This window comes from Podarcis cretensis (genome assembly GCF_951804945.1).
Source record: "Podarcis cretensis genome assembly, chromosome: 6".
In the NCBI taxonomy this organism is placed as follows: Eukaryota; Metazoa; Chordata; class Lepidosauria; order Squamata; family Lacertidae; genus Podarcis; species Podarcis cretensis.
In genome coordinates, this window is record NC_137175.1 from 76,320,333 (window position 1) to 76,341,541 (window position 21,209).

Genomic DNA, 21,209 nt, shown 5'->3' on the forward strand with positions numbered 1-21,209 from the left:
TCAAAGATTGGTGGAATATCCTAAATTGGATGAGTGAGGGGATATTCCCAGTCTAACAGGAGGATTGTTTTAGTCACCCCCACTGTCTACAACAGTTCTACTCTGCATGCCTGGTGTTCCCAAAAATATATATAGTAGTACCTTGGTTCTTGAACAGAATGCATTCTGGGAGTCTCTTCGAGTCCCGGAACTGTTAGAAAACCAAGGTGCAGCTTCTGATTGGCTGCAGATGTTCAGCTTGCAAAAAATGTTTGAAAACACGAATACTCACTTCCAGGTCTCAATCGTTTGGGAGCCGATTGTTCGGGAACCAAGGCGTTTGAGATCCAAGGTACAACTGTACTTCTGTATCAGTGTTATTGAATTTAAAATTGGAGGCACGTTCTATGTTCCAGCCTGAATAGGATTACTTTTCTGTCCTGAGAGTCATTTGCCTCTTTATGTCTTCATGAATCCCTGATCTGGACATACCACTTGATTAGAAGGCAAGCCCAGCATTGTTAACTCTGGCAGAGAGAGACAATGGGCAGATATCTTTATAGGTGAGATCTCTGAGGTCCAGAGAGTGGCAGCATGAAAATGGGCCTTTTCTGCAGTGGCTCTCCATTGGTGGAATGCTCTTCCCAGAATGGCTCACCTGACACCTTCATTGCACATCTTTAGGCCCCAAGTGAAAACGTTTCTCTGTAACCAGGCCTTTGGCTGATGTTCCATGGCCTTTTCATTGTGTTTAAGGGAGTGGGATTATTGTTTTGTTTTGTTTTGTTCCTATTTTATGATGCAGTTTGTCTTTTCCTCTTGTATTTTCATGTTGTGAACTTCCCAGTGATATTCAGATGAAGGGCTGTACAGTAGTACCTCGGGTTAAGTACATAATTCGTTCCAGAGATCCGTTCTTAACCTGAAACTGTTCTTAACCTGAAGCACCACTTTAGCTAATGGGGCTTCCTGCTGCAGCCACACTGCCAGAGCACGATTTCTGTTCTCATCCTGAAGCAGAGTTCTTAACCCGAGGTACTATTTCTGGGTTAGCGGAGTCTGTAACCTGAAGCATATGTAACCCGAGGTACCATTGTATACAAATTTAAATGACAACAGGAACAATTTTATTATTTATATGTTGCCCATCTGGCTGGGTTGCCCCAGCCACTCTTGGCAGCTTCCAACAAAATATTAAAGACACAACGTTAACCGTAAATAACTTCTCTGAACAGGGCTGCCTTCAGAAATAATAACATTTTTTGTGGCACGTGGTATTAGCATTGTTGCCTTATATTCAGTTAACAAGGGGAGAGCATTCCAAATCTCAAAGCGTTCTATGTGAATAAATAAGAACTGCGAAAGAGTCTTCCTAGATCAGAGTATAGGTCTATCTACTAGTCCAGTATCTATCCTGCTTCCCAAAGCCAGCAAACAGATGGCTTTGGGAAACATACAAACAAGGCTTGAAGGCGTCAGGTATTTTCTGCAGTCGCTCCCTGGCCACTGGTTTTCCAACTAGAATTCAAAGTTTTGTTTGTGACCTATAAAGTTCAGGTCCCCAATATATTTTGGAGTGCCTATCTAGACCCTTCTGTCTTCATTTGGGGCCTTTCCCTGAGAAGTTTCAGGGGGTTGCAAAAGGAAGGATCATTGTGGAATGATCCTTCCTTTGAGGACCGCCTGGCACCATCATTAACATCCTTTCAACTCCAGGTGAAAACATGCCTCTTCTCCAAGGCATTTGATGGTTTAGGATAATTTTGCTGCCTTCTGGTGGCATGTTTTTTGCTGCCATTTTGCTTGGTTTGGTTTGTAGGTTAACGCATTGCTTTTATTGTAATGCTTCATACTTTTTCCTGATTTCATGCCATGGTTGTTGTTTTTTTATTTTGCAAGTTGTTTGGAGACTGTCAAATGACCTATAAATTGAATTGTTGCTGCTGCTGTTATTGTCTCCGAAAATCTAGATTCCTTATAGCCGTCATGACTGGTAGTCAATAAGAGATGGATGCTACATTAATTTGTCGGCTCTCCTTTTCAAGCTGTGTGTGTTAGTGGCATTTGCCAGCTCTTAGAATCCTCCCTCTTAGCTGCACTGCCCTGAAGAGTCCTGCTGCTACCACCATCCAGTTGCACCTTTACCTCTTATCTGACAGAGGTGTCTGCCTCTCACCTACTGGCTTTGGCATGCCAGCCACCCTGCTTCTGGGGAGAATGAGCTTAAGTACAGAGAAGCCGGTTAAAATAAAGGAAGTTTAACAAGCTTTAATGAGATCGAAGGGGTGAGAAGAAGGGAAGAAAATGAGTTCAAGTTCTACAGCAATAGACATTAAATAACACAATGTAAAATGCCCAGCATTGCCCTGACTTAACGTGCTTAACTTGCCTCCGGGTCTGTTATATATTAGAATGGAGTTAAAACTGGCTCTCTTCTCCAGTGACCTTTTTTACCGGTTCAGAGAGTGGGGAGGGTAAGTTTTTGGACCAATGAGAAACCTTGCAAGGGGAGCTTGGTACTTTCATTGCCACGTTGATGAGGTTTGATTGCAATAACCACATCCTGTGGGAAAGGTTTAGTGGGTGCATAATAAGCTCCTTGCTCTGGCCGTGTTAGTTGTGCCCTCTTCTGCCAACTCAAATGCATCTAAAATGAACACATTTCAGTTGTGCCAAAGACACATTACTTTTTCTGCTTGCCCATGCTTAAATTGTCGGAAGTTCGTTGCCTGTAAGTGGGGAACAGCAAAAAATAAGCCAATCTGTTTACACTGCACATTCATGTTCTTTATACTCTTTATATTCTCTCTCTCTCTATATATATATTCTTTATATTCTTTATCCATGTTCCTTACTCCCAATCCTTGTTGCCTTTGACTGTCAAAGGCTGTTGGAACTCTGAGACTGGAAAGAATGAATGAATGACGTAAAAGCTGAACTTGAATGTAGCACTCACAGACCAAAAGTGGGCCTGGTCAGCAAGTCCTTCACACTCATTAAGAACCATGCATTTACAAGCCATGCTTGGCTAATTTGCATTGTGGGTATCACTAATAGCTTAGATGTGGCTGATTCTGGCATTCCTGAACAGTAGGGCCCATGCTGGACTTGACTATGACATTTTAAAAATACCAAGCAGTTTCTAGATGCCTTTGATCAAATGAATGACATAGCCAAAATGGCACTCCTGCTTACACAACTGCCTGCTTCCTAGATCCATAAACTACAAGTCAAACCATACTATGGTGCTGCATATGAACTGCAGTGCGGAATAGAATCACATTATGGGCGAGTACACACCGTACATTTAAAGTGCCTTATTCCACCCCAAGAATCCTGGGAGCTATATTTTATCCTTCACATAGCTACAATTCGCAGCACCCTTGACAAACTACAGCTTCTGTGATTCTTTGGGGGAAATAATGTGCTTTCATTGTACAGTGTATATGCAACCCTACTCATAGTTCCAGGCTATGGTGAAAAGCTACTCTTCTTTTCTTTATCGTATTTATCTAAAATCATGCAAGTTGGGCAAATCATGCATCTGGGCAAATGAAACACGCTTGGGGCAGAATCCAAAGCGGGCAGGGATGGTTTCTCAACCAGAACTACTGGATCACCTAAATGATGCCATAGCAAAAAAAGGACTTCCAGAGTGTTGCTGGAAACATCCTCACATTCTATCTCTTGCACAGGATGCCACCTAGTAGCTGGCTCTTGGGACTGGAAAGCCTGCAGACTGGGTCTTCCACCATTTCTGTGACACATCTGTGTAATTGTATACATATATGAACTTGCGATGGTGCATGCTGCTGGCATCATAAAGATGATTCAGGCTGATGGCCAGACATGACAGATTGGTATGGAATGCCAACATAAAGCCAGTTTGCACTTGTCTGGCACAGCAGCAGCAGTTTGCCGATGTGTCACTTTATGGGGCTCAGAGTGTTAGTCTTAAAATAAAAACTCCCTTCTAAAAAGCTACACTGGTTGGCAAAAAAATAACTTGCTGATTAAACTTAAAAGCAGAAGTAACTTCAGTTCTAACTCATCCTGTGATTGGAATCTGTAGATCATTAACTTTCTGCCGGCTGATGCATGGCCATCTGAGCCCATTTTGGGTTTGAATAAACATTCATAACCTTTTCCAGGACAGGACCTTTAATCTCCGGGCAGTTTGGATATTAGGCAGGTTGAGCTTCTAGGATGTAGCCCAAAGGAAAGTAGTACATATTGATTTTATCGATTCCAACCCTGCTGAAATATTATGTACTTTAAAAAAGAAAATCAAATGCATGGGCAGGATAATCCTCATTTGGCCCTGGAGTGTTTAAAACAATTCTTTGTTGTTTGGGCAGCGTGTGTATGTGGGAGGCTGATCTTAAAAAGTTTGCAGATTCTCCAGCGACAACTAAACAGAATGCACTATACCTTCTTTGTATACAAAGTTTGTCTGCCAAATGAATATGTATCCCAAATGAAGGTCCCATTCCTGTACTTTTACTCACTGGAGTACTTGCATTTGTTTTTGTATTACACCGAACTTGAGTTGCGGTTTCTCCTTATTTGCCTTGAATGAGATATAACTCTGACTATTCGAACATTTACATTCAGGTATCCTAATCAAGAAGCAAAATACATGCCCACTTCCTAATGTTCCCATTGCCTACCTTTTTTGGGGTGTGTGTGTTAGAATTTTTCAGCTCCGGCCCATCTTGAGCTGATACGGCTCATCTTGACTTGAGCCCAGCAGAGTATACATCCAGTGTCCGCAATGAAAGGATGAGGCAGGTATGGTGCTACATTGCTAAAAGCTTTATTCCTAAGCTATGCAGAGAGCATACAAATATACATCTTGTCTCTGTGAGAAGCAGAGAGCAACTCCAACAAAGAACGACAGAACAAAGGAAACAGGAAACCAGTAAACGTCACATCCCGTCTCCCTTTCCCATGGGAAGCCAACAGTAACTGGACTGTGGAATGAAAACATAGTCTTGTGACTACCAGCTGCTGCTCAGTGAGGGAAGCAGAAACCAACAATGTGTGTGGTGTGGGTGTGTGTGTCATAGGATTTAGACTTTGGCAATAGAGAATTAGAATTAGTGAAGGATGTATTTAAGACTTGCCCAAAATGGGATATTTGGCATTGAGAAGGGACATGTTAAATTACATTTACACAACTTCGGTTCTGTCACATTTTTGTTGTTAAGCTGAGATGAAGAAAGTGAATTGCCACTTAGTCCAGCCAACTTCCTTGGAGAGGCCATAACTTCACCAGCTTTTCCATATACACCTTCACAGATCAGCCAGTCCCAGTCAACTGGCTAGCAGATTTACCCCCTATTACATTGTGGAAACCAATGCTTTCAAATGGTGCAAAAATCTGAACTACAATGTTATCTTTTGGGCTTTGTATGCAATCCTGGCTGTGTATGGAAATGTTAACCCTTATAACAATGAAATACTTGCTTCCAGATGTTGTAGATTCTATTATAAATTTTCTTACAGATCTCTGAGACAGGTTGGTTTATGTGGCAAAACATGCTTGCATCCCTAGACCATCTCCAAAAAATACCTGGCTGGTTCTGCGCATTCAATTCAGATGTTCAGAATCAGATAGCAGGGGCTCTGCTGAAGGTGGCTACAGCCTAAATAGTTAGAGAAGACTCACTCACCAATATTTTGGTGGAAAATTATTTCTCTGTCCCAGATCGGTAATCGTGAGGTTGGCTATCAAGTCAGTCAAAGAGAAAATTAATTAATTCTGCCTCCATATGATCAAACTTCCCATCCGGATTCATGGAGCACAAAAATAAGATAAATGTTCAGTGAAGCAGAGTGCATAGCCCAAACCTTTCACATTTGATGGGTAATTACACCCACAATTAGACCAATAATTTACTTAAGAGTGAATGTTTATGACATGTAATATTTTGGAAAAGTCTTAGCTTCCCCTTACTCTTCTCAGCCTTGGTGTGTGGATGTGTTTAACTTTCAAATTTTTGTCCTGCTCTTTCTTTTAGTCTTTGCTGCCACTTGCATGCCCGTCTACAATTTTATAGCAATTCCATGGTCTACTTCAAATTGTGGATGGGCAGTGGTGTGTTTGAATGCTTCCACACATATATTCCTAATTATTAGCATTCTAGGGGAAGTGGATTCTTCCATTTCTCCTTGCTGTGTTGCATCCATTCAGAGAGTGGGGTTTTTAAGAGGATTTAGATACACACAGTCTGAAGTGGTTCAGTTTCAACAGGACCCCCATGAGAAGATTGTTAATGTTTAGGTACCTTGAGAGCCAGTACCTCGAGAGCCAATGTGGTGTAGTGGTTAAGAGCGGTGGACTCGTAATCTGGTGAACCGGGTTTGATTCCCCGCTCCTCCACATGCAGCTGCTGGGTGACCTTGGGCTAGTCACATTTCTCTGAAGTCTCTCAGCCTCACTCACCTCACAGAGTGTTTGTTGCAGGGGAGGAAGGGAAAGGAGAATGTTAGCCGCTTTGAGACTCCTTAGGGTAGTGATGAAGCGGGATATCAAATCCAAACTCTTCTTCTCTTCTTCTTAGGTAGACTCAAGGCATTAAGCAAAGAGGAATATCAGTGCCATCTTTGCCTTCATTCCATGCATTCCATGCCTCTTACTCACTACCTCATATTTGCTGGTGACTCCTCCCAGTCTAAGCTTCAGACACACAAGCCTAGAACTGGGAATCCCATGGTTTCTGCCAAATGGCTAGTGCCAGCTTGAATTACACTGGCTAGTAGGTGAGGGCATCTCCTCACTCTACTTTTGGCACCACGGCTCATTTGTAAAACTCTGCATAATCAGACTGGATTGGGCCAGGCAGAATGGTGTCTTCAAGATGAATGGCTCCTTGCGAAGTGGATTAGAATTTGTAAGTGTGAGCAACTTGTCTCTATCAAACGAGCATAATATTAAGATGCATTGAAATGCTTAATGAAATTAACTGAAAATAAATATTTTGTGGATAATGGATTAGTAATGGTATTAGTTATCATTTAGCAGTATACTGGGAATAAATTACAATGTGTTCAAGCTGCTTTCTTTTGGTAAAGAAGTTAAATTGCATTTTTGAATGTAGGATGTGGAGTTCATCCACTGAGCCGGCCACTGAGAACTCCTGTTCATGCTTTCCTGAGCAAAATTCGTTCTATTAACCCTACTTGATTCCCACCCCCACCATTTTTAATGTGCTGTTCCATAAATCAGATACACTTTATAAAACCAATTATTTATAATGAGCTATGGTGCACTGCCAGATATTATCAGTTCAGTGTCAAACCAAAGAGCTCGGTGGGCTTAGGTCTTGTTTTAAGTACTTTGCACCTTCAAATTTAGTAAGCTACTTGCAAGGTGATGTTGTGCTTTGTAGTCACATATATTTGCTTGATTGGGGAGACAAGGGTGCACAGGTTGACTCGGTAGTTCCAGGAGGCATCGTTGGTAGTTACTTTTGCATCAGATTCCATGCAGAAGTTGCCAACCTTTTTAGACCTGTGGTCATGTTTGGATTTTCGAGTGAGTGCTGCGGTCACCACTACCTTCACTTCTCTCCATTGGATTAGCATCCCCTCCAGGACAGAAAGAGAGAAAGTATGGATCAAGGTAGATCTAGCAGAATCAATCTGAGCCTTGAAAGCACATGGAGTTGAAAGAGGAAATGGGAAACAGTATCAATTTTCCAGCGTCCTCTTTCAGTTCAGTGTGCTTTTCAAGTGGGAAGAAGGTAGCCAACCTTATAACTTAGCATTCATGAAGCCCCAGAGCCTCCCTAGTCACTGCTTCCTTGGTCCTGAGGTGCTGAGGGTGGTTACATTGTCCTTCAGTACATAGAGCTGAAAGAGGAAGTTAGAAGAATGACACTTTCCCACTTCCTCTTTCAGCTTTATGTGCTTTTCAAGGCTCAGTGTAATGTTTTTAGTTTTACCCAGATCTCTTGGGAAGGCAAAGTGTGGGTACTTTCTCTTGGGAGTGGGGAAATGAGCAGAGAGGGTAGTACCCATGGCACTCACTCAAAAAATCAAATGTGCTCAGTCAATCAATCAATCAATCAATCAATCAATCACTTTATTGTACTAGCCAAAGGCCATGACAGTTAATGTGCCCAATTCTTTCACTTTGCTTAATGGAGTTGCATGGCTTCCCAGATGTCCTGCACAAAATAAACAGACTAGGATCATTGCATTTTCTCTCTGCCCCCTCTGTCCTGGCTGCTCTGCTTTTTTCTGAAACAAAGTCCAATGGTATAAAATATAATGCCGTGTTAAGACTTGCAATCCAGATAGGCCTTTTTAATCATCCACCTTGTTTGCTTGTTGGGGAAGGCATGTGGGTTCTGGGATTATTGGGGGTTCTGTCTTTCTCCTTCTCACCCACTTACTGTGGGGTGGCTATGAAGGTTAGGGTATGCACAATTTTCCTGTATTTCCAGAACCCTTGGAACCGAACCACCACATAAGATGCACTCGTATGCTATACCTGAGCTGTGCAGATCCTGCATTATGTTCCATCTGACTTGCCAATCTGACTTGCCAAACATTCATAAGCTTACATCTTAATGGTGATGTTCAAATGATTGTTACCTGATCAGAAGATTAATTTCAAGCTCAAATAAAACAGATGTCTTGGGGAAATCTGCAGATGCTTATTTCTCACTGTGGATCAAAACTCTTAAGATACTTAGCTTAATTGTTCTAATCTGCCCATTACTTTTTGGGAGGGGGGCGGAATCATATTCCAATTGTTCTCGCTTGGGAAACAGATGTACTTTGTAATACACCGAACACGGCTTGCTGTGAAGGATAAAGTAGTGAGTGGTTTATAAAAAATGATAAATAGATAAGTTTAAGCTCCCCTCAGCATACATTCCAAAGCCCACCTAATCAATTATAGTTTGATCAGAGGGCTGGTGTTTTTATGGATGGATTTGTTTTGTAGCCTAAATTAGATGTGTGTGTGTGTGTGTGTGTGTGTGTTGTTCACTAGAACTAAGCCAGGGGCAGAGCTAGCCTTCTCACTTCCACTCCACCTCCTTTATGTGTTTACTGGATACATTTAAAGAAATGTCTGAAGAGGGTGGCTAGATTCCTCCAAGTTATTATTCACATGCAGTTACAGGGCCTTCTTGGTAGTGGCACCCACCCCTGCGTAGTACACCCTCCCATCAGATGTCAAGGAGATAAGTAACTATACAGCCTTTAGAAGACATCTGAAGGCAGCCTTCTGTAGGGAAGTTTTTTTTATGTTTAATTATGTTTTTGTATATGCTGGAAGCCACCCAGAGTGGCTGGGATAACCCAGTCAGATTGGCAAGGTACAAATACAGTGGTACCTCGGATTACAAACACCTCAGGTTACAAACACTTTAGGTTACAGACTCCCCTAACCCGGAAGTAGTACCTCAGGTTAAGAACTTTACCTCAGGATGAGAACAGAAATCGCACGGTGGCAGCAGGAGGCTCCATTAGCTAAAGTGGTACCTCAGGTTAAGAACAGTTTCTGGTTAAGAACCGACCTCCGGAATGAATTAAGTTCGTAACCAGAGGTACCACTGTAATAATTATTATTATGGAGGGGGGCGTGGACAGAGGCTAAGGCGTGGACATGTAGCAAGCTCATGGCCGCAGTGATGGAAATGGCTATGGTTTACACAGATTTATCTGATTTCGGGGCTCGCCTTTGCCCCCACAGCTTCCAGGATCAGAGGCACCATGCCTCTGAATGCCAACTGGCAGGCAACAACAGTGAGAGAGGGCTGTTGCCAGTATGTGGGCTTCCCAGAGGGGTGTTTGCAGGCTTCCTAGAGACATCTGGTTGGCCATTCCGGCAAACATGATGCTGGACTAGGTAGGCTAGTGGTTTTCAACCAGTGTGTTGTGGCACCCTGGAGTGCCTTGAATGAGGGTCAGGGGTGCCGGAGACAACACTGGCCTCAGTCTCTCTTTCCTTCCCTCTTGCCTCTGATGACCTCTCATGTCTCTGCCTCCCAAAGACTTGCAGAGCTGTTGGTTGCAGCAGCCCTGGCTACAAGCTGCACAAGAGAATGGTGCCTCTGGGGCTGGCCTCTGGTTGCCAGGAGCTGAGGCGGTCTCGGGGTGAGAGAGGCCAGCCAACCAGTCTGCCAGCCCTTGCTGTTGGGAACAGACAGACAAGTCCCAGGCTTCTGTGGGACATTGTGAGGAGGCACCTCTCTTTGGGGGGGGGGAGCTCAGAGACTGGGGGTGGCAGCAGTGACTGCCCAGAGGACTTCCAGGGAGAGGAGAGGAGGCTGAGGGAACACTCCACAAGGGGCCGTGTTCAAAAAAGAGTGAGAGGCTGCCAGCTCTCCAGGCAAAGGGTGACATAACTGGGCTCCTGAGCCCCACAGGGTGCCGCAGAAAGAATGGAGTTGGTCAAGGGAGGTTGAAGACCTCTGAGGTAGGCCTTTGGTCTGAGCCAGCAGAGCTCTTTTTATGTATGATTGATGAAGGAACTGAGCAACGTGAACTTGGCCCTTTAAAATAACCATTATGCAAGGTTGCAGGAGTGTGTCTACTGTGCCATAGTAATTCAGCTTTGGATGAGTGTGCACCCTAAAATGTGGGCCATTTAACCTGTATAAATATGCAAGTCAAGGATTTCTCTCTCTCTCTCTCTCTCCCTCTCTCCCTCTCTCTCTCTCTCTCTCTCTCTGTGTGTGTGTGTGTGTGTGTGTATTCTTTTGTTGGAGAAGGCCACACCTGCCTTGTCTTCTGAGCACTAAATATTTCATTAATAAAGTCCTCTGGCTTCTGAGATTTTGTCAGGCATTGCCTAACATGCTTCCAGCATACCTTTGCAAGCATGAGGACTAGAATGTTGTGGTACTTCTTAAAATCAAAAGATTGAATTTTGCAACTGCTGTCCACTATCAGGTTCTGTGTTGCTTCTTGAAGAACATGAAAGAGAAAGAGAGCCAGCCATAGGATGCAATTCCACACCCACTTACATGGGAGTAAATCCTATTGAACTCATTAGGACTTACTTCTGAGTAGACATGTAAAGGATTTCATTGCACGTTCTGGGGCATCTTCTACTACATTGCACCTGAGCAGTTTCCTTGGTTTTATATAACGGCCTTCAATTCCTCACCCCCCTTTAATTAACCATCAATTTCTCTTGAAAGGCACCTAGAACAAGTCAGGTTGTAGAATGATAAATTTATGATAGATGAAACTCTGCTGATTCCAGAGTCAGATGCTTAGGGTGACTGGAGAAAGCTATCATCTTTTGCCAGGGAGACTTTTCCAGGTTTTTCGTTTGACTTCTCAAAAGTTTTAATTGGAGCTGCTTTACATAAAATGTGTCACAATGTCAAGATAGTATTTTTTGTAACATCTTGTGTGACTTAATGGAATTCTGCTCCACAAGGCTATCGCTTCTGATGACACACGCAAAAGCATACAAAACATTTTACAATATAGGGAGGATCAATCTGAAACTTTAAAGCTATCATAAAGCTTATAATAATAGAAGGGGAGGCAGAATCTTAGGGGAGTTTTTTCTTTTTCACGACACATTAGTAGAAAGATGAGAGAGATTGAGATTGCAATAGAGACCTATATCAGTCCAAGGCTGTTTTTTTATGCTAGGGAGTGTGTGTTTGAGAAATGCAAATCACTCGGGTTCTTGAAGACAAGAATGTGAAATATTTCTAACACTGAGGTGCTCCTGAAATAGTACGCAACTCACATGGATCCACAATTTTACACCTAAACAAAATTTTTATGGGTTTAAATTTTCATGTGGGAAACTTATTCTTTCAGTGAGGTAGACCTTTTTCAAAATAAAAAGCATTCAAGTCATATTTTTGGTCCCCATGTTTTCTGTCAGAGTCACTTAGACCAACCTTCTGTTCTTGCAGCAATCAGTAGCCTAGGTGAAGCCCACAGGTCTTCAATCAGTATTGTGCTATAACTGGATAGGGAGGTCATATGTGTGGCTGTCCTTGACTTCACCCATGTACATCTTCCATGACTGCTGCCAGCCTATTCCATTACCCCCACTCCCAGTCCCCATTTTATTTTCCAGCTATCAGTGTTCTGTGACTATAGAGCATGCTCAGTCCCTGTTGGGGTGTTTTAGGGTGTGCCCCCCTGTATATTTCTTTTAAAAATATTGATACTTCTGTAAACTTTGGCATTCACCCACTTCACTGATACCTCGGTATAATAATAATAATAATAATAATAATAATAATAATAATAATAATTCATACCCCACTTATCTGACTGGGTTTCCCTAGCAACTCTGGGCAGCTTCCAACCAAAGATTAAAAAATACATTAAAACATCAGCCATTCAAAACTTCCCTAAACAGGGCTGCCTTCAGATGTCTATCAGAAGAAGTGTACATGCACATGAAAGCTCATACCAATAACTAACTTAGTTGGTCTCTAAGTGCTACTGGGATAGGGACGCAGGTGGTGCTGTGGGTTAAACCACAGAGCCTAGGACTTGCCGATCAGAAGGTCGGTGGCTTGAATCCCCGTGATGGGGTGAGCTCCCGTTGCTCGGTCCCTGCTCCTGCCAACCTAGCAGTTCAAAAGCACGTCAAAGTGCAAGTAGATAAATAGGTACCGCTCCGGCGGGAAGGTAAACGGCGTTTCCGTGTGTTGTTTTGGTTCGCCAGAAGCGACTTAGTCATGCTGGCCACATGACCCAGAAGCTGTACGCAGGCTCCCTTGGCCAATAAAAGCGAGATGAGCGCCGCAACCCCAGAGTCAGTCATGACTGGACCTAATGGTCAGGGGTCCCTTTTTAAGGTGTTACTAGAAGGAATTTATTTTATTTTATTTTATTATTTTGTTTTGTTTTGTTTTGTTTCGACTACTGCAGACCAACGCAGCTACCTACCTGTAACTTCTTATGAAAGGACAGTGCCATTTTTGACTATGGAAATCCCTGCTGTACGCACCTCTCACAAAGATGGCAGGTGGTGGAGAAATGCGTCTTGGATTTGAGTGCTTTGCATGTCACAGTTACCATTATCTAATGCTCTTCAGTCTTGCATTAAAAAAGAGAGGTTTAAAAGCATTTTACTCATTCTGAAAGAAAATATTTCATAAGGGTGTTTTCCCCTGGGTGTGTTGTCCCTCCCCCCCATAAACAAAAATATAAATCACGATAAATAAAGAATTAAAGCCTCTAATCTCTAATGGATGCTGGTGGTATTGTGTGCCAAACACTTTTTGCAACGTTATTGCTGGAATACGCTGTACTGTGAACTCTTGCTGGATTTCAGCAACTGTTACCCTCAGAGCCATCCTAGCTGATACAGAATTCCAAGAGTAGCAAACGCCAGGGTTCCTTCCAAGAGTTCTCTTTTTAAACCATATGGTGTCATGCCCAATGGATTACATCTGTTATGGTATGATATTAAGAATATATTATTCAGTTCAAAGGCTGCAGAGAGATTTCTAGCATGTCGTCTGTTTAGCAGTGCCGTATTAAACATTTATAAAAGATAGAAGCCTATGCATTTTAACTTCCATAAAAATAGGCCGTAACACCAGCCCCTAGACTCCTCCTGCGTACTTTAGCAGCTGGCCACACATCTGGGTTCTTTAGAGGGCCTGCTAGGCCTGGAATATTCTGCGCTTTTTTTTTTTTTTTAACAAAAATTGCACTTCTAGTTCATATGAGGGATTTCATCTCCGTGGCTTAGGACCAAATGAGGCGTTACAGTGGCGCGACATAACTCATATTGTGCTGAACTTGTGTGAAGTGGAGCTGAGACAATTTAAAGCGCAGCGTTACCCACGCAGGAGGGGGGAACTGAAGCGTCGAACATCCCATGTGCTTGTTCCCAATGTGGTTTCTCTCCAGGCTTTTCTTCTCCAGGCAGGAGTTGCTTTTGGTTCTGGAGCTTCACTAGAAGAAACAACTGGATGGAATGATTTTGAAAGTTGTTGTTGGGTTTTTTGCACCCATACTGAATTTTAAATCTCCGAATCAGGGTGGATTTGATTTAAATCAAATTGATTTAAATCACGATTTAAATCACTAGTCAGTAAGACTTGATTTAAATCAGTTTTTGTTTTTGTGTTTTTAACAGAAAGACTCATTCTTGCTGCTGTAATCTTAATATTTACAGTGGTACCTCTAGTTACAAACTTAATTTGTTCTGGAGGTCCGTTCTTAACCTGAAACTGTTCTTAACTAGAGGAGTGCTTTCGCTGATGGGGCCTCTTGCTGCCGCTGTGCCACCGGCACGCAATTTCCATTCTCATCTTGGGGCAAAGTTCTCAACTCGAGGTAACTCTTCCAGTTTAGTGGCGTTTGTAACCTGAAGCGTTTGTAACCTGAGGCGTTTGTAACTCGAGGTATCACTGTACAACCAGAGGAAGGTTTCATTTTTGGAATAATAAATTTTTACAGTTATATCAAAAATTACTGATTTGTTTATACTATTAGAAATACATAAACAGATAATTATGGAATTATTGTGAGGTTTCATAAGTTTATATTTGGACAACTTTTCTGTTTATATTTGGACAACTTTTCTGCTGTACTTTATTGGAAGGAGAAAAATAAACATTTCCTTAATAACAATTTAAACAATTTATTTAACTAAAACAATAACATTATAGTATATGTATCCATGTTTGTTAACTGATGTGGTTAAACAATTTCTTTAAAAAAACTTAGACTGAGTTTTAGCACTCATGAAAAAACTTAAAACAAATCCTTATTTCCTGATGAGTAGCCTTTGGACTATAATGTAACTTAAATAGAAAACTATCTTTAGAAAAACCTCGTTTTCTCTATCCACAGAATATCCTAGCACTAAACCCTCGAAGACAAACTCACATATCTTTGAATTCAACTGCAGCAAAGAAACATGAGAAAAAGCACTGGAAAAGGAATGCAGATAAAAGCTGCCCGGTAAGTACCACAGCTGTTTCTGCTGCTTTTCACACATAACTTGGGAACTCTCACTGCCTGAATCTCAGCATGCTGGATCTTCCAAGTTAGATCTTCCTGATCATCTGGAAGGTTTGCTCAGACCATGGTTGGCTGGTTTGAATGGTACAATACACAGTGGTGTGGTTTGGGGGGGGGGGGGAAGGATGTGATCTATTATTCCAGAAAGGAAGGAGGGAGTGCTTGCACTTGTCACACATTCCTAGTCCCTCCAGACCATGTTTGGGAGGGTGAAGAACATTATGTCTAAATGCAGCCATCATTTTGTGTCTTGCTGAGTTAAGCTTCCAAATGAAAGAAGATTAAGGAGATGCTCTTAAATTAACTTTATTGTGAAAAATGCTATTGCAAGTGGAAACCACATAGAAAATCGGTTTAAATTATGCTCCTTGTCTGCTTGGGCTTCTATTATAAACTTTTTAAAATTCTCCTCCCACCAAAGATGCTGTTGGTTACTTGTTATGGTCTTAAATCCCATTGTTAATTTTGATTCTCTGCCCCACCCTGCCCAGTGCTTTGTTGCAAGAACGTCCTGATCAGAAGGGCTATAGAATGATTTTTGTAGTCATGGAAATGTTAGAGGTCCATCCATCTCAGAAACCTAATTAAATTGTGCCTGGTGCTTTCCCAGACATTTTCCAACCTTGTTACAATGAGTATCCTAGAATCAGTTTTGAAAGATTTGAGAATTTCCATCAAGACCCTGTGAAATCCCTATGGATTGACTGAGCCATCAGACTATATCAGCCATCAGTATATATATAACTAGAGCATATGCTGGTCTACCACATCTGAATCAACAACAGTATTGGGGTTGGGGGGAGACAAGAATTGGGAAGTGGGAATTACTCTGGAATATGTGGAGGGGGGAAGTCTGATGTTTGAATGTTCTCCAACAAAAAATCAGAAAATCCCTGCACCTACAACACTAGCATGTCATGAAAAATTCTTATTGCTTTATCCTTCTTTCAACATGCTTGGTTATGTATTTATTAAATTTATATATCACCCTTCATACAGGGATCAAGTGTAAGTTTTTTAGACTTGTGGATATTCCTGGTGGGTTCAGATTACTCTTTTTTCCCTTTATTAGGTGCTCTTCAGCACCATGTGTGCTTTAAAAAACCCCCACATACAATGTCCGACAGATCTGTCTCTAATCACTACCTTAGTTCAATAGCAATTAGAGATATGTAGGTAGAATGCTAGTTCTATGAATCATTGATCTTTTCAATCACAACTATTCAGCCAATAATTGGTGTAATTTGTCAAGGGGCATCAAAAGGAAGGACTTTGACATTGGACTCTTTGAACTGATGTCTGTTCTGAGCTACACTTTCCCCCCCTGCAATGTTTCAAAGTCCATTGCGGGTTGACTTAACATTGTGGCAACCACACAAAAAAGTATTGAAGTGATTGTGTGTTTGAAAAATAATGTTCATACATATTATTTACTGCAAATACAAGAACTACTTTTCAGCTCTTACTGATCACTTGAAGTCAGAGATCTTAGCCCAAATCTAGAGGATCACTGTCTGAATGAAGCTGTGCCCCCAAAACGGACAAATTAATGTGCTCTAGCAGTGATTGGGAATCACATGATGCTAAAGATGCTTAGCTGGCAGTGTTTGTAAAATGCTGCCGACACAACTGTTCTTCTAAGCAAATAAGCCTTGTGTTTTCAGATGGGGGAATTTTACTCTGCATGCTGGTTCAGCTTCCACTTATGTTGCATCTGAAGTCGATGGGAATTGCAAGTTCTCATAGTCTCTGAGGATTTGGTTCAAAAGGTCCGAGAACAAACTAAATTCTTTTGATTATCTGCTATACTTTCTAAGTTGTTTGTTATTTTTCCTGGTTGTATGCATAGTTGAAAGTGTTTATTGACTCTGCTTAGATTAAAGCTCAAACGACTAATACGCTTGGTTTGAATTCACAGTTGACGATAAAAATTTAGATAAATCCAGTTAGGAATAGTAATGTTTGAGTCCTTTAAAAAAAGAAGAAAAGAAAGCCTGAATAGCAAACTAAACAGAATTTTATTCACACAACTTTGTTGTAGCAGCTTCCTGGGGAAAGGGAAGAAAGGAGATGCTCTCTAGCTCCCAAGTGGTTTTGGTTCATTCTAGCAGTGTGGAGAAGCTTACCTTTTGATGATTGTTATTCAGAATCTGTAAGTTTTGATTTCATGTACCATTTGCCAGGAAGGTAGCAGAATCATGTGTATGGCTTGTGGGGGTTTTTTGTAGCTGACTCTGAAAAACCTTACTACAAAAGATGAAGACTAGGTGTAGGAAAATGTATTGCTAGGCAACACTATATTACCATGGATCATAGTTGTGTGAATGTCCTGCTTGGAGCTGGTTGGGTAGAAGCCAGGAGGAGGAGGAGGAGATATCTCAAAGTTGCAGGAATAAATTAAAGGAAGGATTAGGGGAAAGTGTTATAACATATTGCAGAAACAAAGAAGCAAAGGGATTTTAGTTAACCGGAGGACTGGTTCAGACATAACCTTAAATTGGCCTTCCCCAACTTGGAATCTTCCAGATGTTATTTGACTATAAATCCCATCATCCCTGGCCATTTACCATGTTTGCTGAGTTTTGGTCCAAAACATCTGGAAGCAAAAACATATTCTAGTAATTTGAGAATTAAACTAGCCTCCCTCAGGACTCATATATTCCCATTCTCCCTCCAGTACAGCTGAGAAGCCTTTGCTTCAATATTTTGATTAATCTTAATTGAAGTTAGTGGAAACAAGTCAACTTCAAGCCATGGTTTTTGAAGCTGGCTTATTTTCCCTAACTATAGTTAAGCTTAACCACAGTTTAGGGTTCATAAGGTAAAGGTAAAGGGACCCCTGGCCATTAGGTCCAGTCGTGACCGACTCTGGGGTTGCGCGCTCATCTCGTTCTATAGGCCGATGGAGCCAGCGTTTGTCCACAGACAGCCTCCGGGTCATGTGGTCAGCATGACAAAGCCGCTTCTGGCAAACCAGAGCAGCACACAGAAATGTCGTTTACCTTCCCACTGGAGCGGTACCTATTTATCTACTTGCACTTTGACGTGCTTTCGAACTGTTAGGTTGGCAGGAGCTGGGACCGAGCAATGGGAGCTCACCCCGTCACGGGGATTTGAACCGCCAACCTTCTGATTGGCAAGTCCTAGGCTCTGTGGATTAACTCTCAGCGCCACCCGCGTCCACACTAAATTGGTCAATCAAATCAAAAGCAGAAGCGGTATACAGCCGTGCCTTGCCTCTCCAGAACAAACTTAGGAAGGCCCCAGTCCTGCAAAGCCCTACTGGTCACAGGGCCCACCTCCTGCATGCACTCCTGACAGCCTACAAGGCACCACGGAACCATCTTAGCGACTCCATTCTGAATTTGTTGTAGGGTTTACTCCTCAGCCTTTTCTTCTCCCAAAGATATCTCACAAGGCAACAGAGGTTTAAGATAAGAATTTTCCTTCTCCTGGATGGGCTACTATCCCAGGTTGATGATCCCCATCTGCCTCTCAGGTGTGTGTGTGTGTGTGTGTGTGTGTGTGTGTGTAAATAAACTATCATTCATAAAGTCACTACAGTCACCATCGTTCCTCATTCCCAAAGGAAACACACACCCTGGATAAGGACTGAGATCCCTGGAATCTTGTGTACAGTTCGGCAGACATTGGGTTGGCTGGTACCAATGGCATAAAATTCAAAGCTGAAACTGATTCATAAATAGTAACTGAAATAAGCCACATTTCCCCTTCTCCCTCTCTTTCACACTTGCAACCATACCGGTGGTAAAATTCTGGTATGCAGCTCCCAAGCAGTAGTTTCTTGTGGAATTGATGTGGGAGCTTAGTTTTTTGCTTTTTTCTCCAGTTGGAAGAAGGCAATGAAATGAGAGTGAGAGAGGGAAAAGGGTCACCAGTACTTGGCAAACCAGGGTTCTTTTTTATTTTTAGGGCAAAGGAGAGGCTTTTCAGCTGGACGGCATCATCCATCTGGGAAAACATATTTTCTGATAGTTCCAGCTCATGCCTCAGACTCTGGCAGTAGATTGCCAATGACGCTTATTGCATGGTGTAATCCCTTTGGAAATGGTCTTTCTCATTTTGTATTTGGCTTGGGCCATGATAAATATATTCACATTTCACCTGGAGGAATGTTGTTTTGATACAGCTGGTTTTCTGCTCCACGTGTCTCCAGTTCCCTAAAATAACCACTAGCTCTGGATTGTGTGTTGGGATAGTGAGAATTGAATTTAAAAGTGTTTGTTTACTGGTGTTTCAACTAGGGCTGCACTAAAAGTACTGATTGTTTTTGTGGACATTCTTTGGCAGCTTACCTCCCACCCAACCAAGAACCCATTATTTGGGAATTTTGTGGGTGTGCGTCAGTTATTCAGGATGGAAGCACTGATATTACTGAATTAACTTTGTTTCCCATAGTAATGTCTAAGCATAGCCGAATCTCATATGATCCCATTAATTTTGTGATCCGTCATTGGTTGGGTTAACTCATGTGTGCAGTAGGCAAAGAGAATGTAATTCAAGGGCAGTATGAACAATACAGGGCAGTATGAACAATACAGTGTTACCTCGGGTTATACCTCAGTGTTACGCTTTACGTTACAAACGCTTCAGGTTACAGACTCCGCTAACCCAGAAATACTACCTCGGGTTAAGAACTTTGCTTCAGGATGAGAACAGAAATCGTGCAGCAGCGGCGCAGCAGCAGCAGGAGGCCCCATTAGCTAAAGTGTTCTTCAGGTTAAGAACAGTTTCAGGTTAAGAACGGATCTCCGGAACAAATTAAGTACGTAACCAGAGGTACCACTATTAAATAACTAGAAAAGGAAATGATCCTGAAATGGCAGTAGACAGGGAAAACTGATAAGAGGGTAGCAGGGGTCAACTACCTTTGTGGACTAGGGGGTACATTCTGAATTTTGAGAGAGTGCTGGTGGAGGTGCCAGTCACAAAATAGCTGCTTTGGATGGTGGGGCACGGCATAACACAAAATGGCTGCCTGGGGAGAGCAGCATAACACAACGTTAGAGTGGCAGCCATCTCCAATAACCTTATGCTTACCATAGGAACGCAGCTATGCTCTGCTGGTCCAGACCGTGGAGATCACACCGCATTGATTTCACTCTCTCTCTCTCTCTCTCTCTCTCACACACACACACACACACACACACACACACAGAGAGAGAAAGAGAGATGCTGTCTAATAGCAACACGGAGCATTCCCAGGAAAAATATGCATGCTGGCCACACCACACTCACCTTCATTTCACAGATATCGTTTAGAATGTTTTGCCCCAGAACTTTCCTTCTAGGAGGGCTTAGATGCAATCCTCCCTTCCTCCCTTTAAATGAAAGCTCTGAGTCAAGGGCATCTGCCCAGTGAAAGCCGTCATGGCTGCAATGGTGCCCATGGGTGCTGAGTTAGCAACCCCAGGAGCACAGGATCGAGATACACAGTGCCATATTTACAGTATAAGCTAAACAAACTAAAGCTTAGGGCCCCATTCTCTTGCCCCCCCCCCCCAAAAAAAATTAAAGGAAAGAAAAAAACCCCTGGATGTACATTTCCAAAATATAAGATAAAAAAGAAATAAAATAAAACCTACATACAGCAACAGTGTTTTGTGTTGTGTAGGCTCCTATGATGTAAGTAATGGACCCCAATTATATCAATTACTTTGATAAAATACATATTTTGTTATGTGTAAATGGCTTTAGATACCTACTAGGTCCATAAATTACCAAATAGCATATATTCAACACAAAAAAACAGTGGCAATTTGTTGTTGACAAAGGACATCTGGACATAAAAAGCACCCCATTACCTTCAGTAGCTTAGGGCCTCATCAGACCTGAATCCAGCCCTGGAGATACAGTCAAACCTCTGCTCCTGAACGCCTCCAATTTGGAACGTTTTGGCTCCTGAAACCTGGAAGTAAATGCTCCGGTTTTTGAACTTTTTTGGAAGCCGAACGTCCGACACAGCTTCCGCTTGAGTGCAGGAAGCTCCTGCAACCAATCGGAAGCCCCGCCTTGGTTGACAAACATTTTGGAAGCCAAATGGTCTTCTGTAACGGATTACATTTGACAATCGAGGTTTGACTGTAATGTGAAAATCACAGCCAATGGTCTTCTCCAGAAATATTTTACATTCTTCCAAAGCACTGTTTATGATCTGAAAATTACAATATAGCAAAATGTTTTGCACAACCCTAGTTTTTGTACTGTTGATTGTCCTTATAAGG

General features: G+C 42.2%; 1 protein-coding gene across 6 annotated transcripts in view; it reads left to right on the forward strand.

Annotated features, from left to right (window-relative positions):
• The window catches only part of DPYD (dihydropyrimidine dehydrogenase), a 538,621-nt gene that overhangs the window by 22,621 nt on the left and 494,791 nt on the right, over positions 1-21,209 (forward strand). For all 6 annotated transcript variants that reach the window (XM_079981200.1, XM_079981199.1, XM_079981197.1 and 3 more), the window contains exon 2: positions 14,794-14,904. In XM_079981200.1, the coding sequence (XP_079837326.1) occupies positions 14,794-14,904 (111 nt within the window). The remainder of the gene's footprint in view (positions 1-14,793; positions 14,905-21,209) is intronic.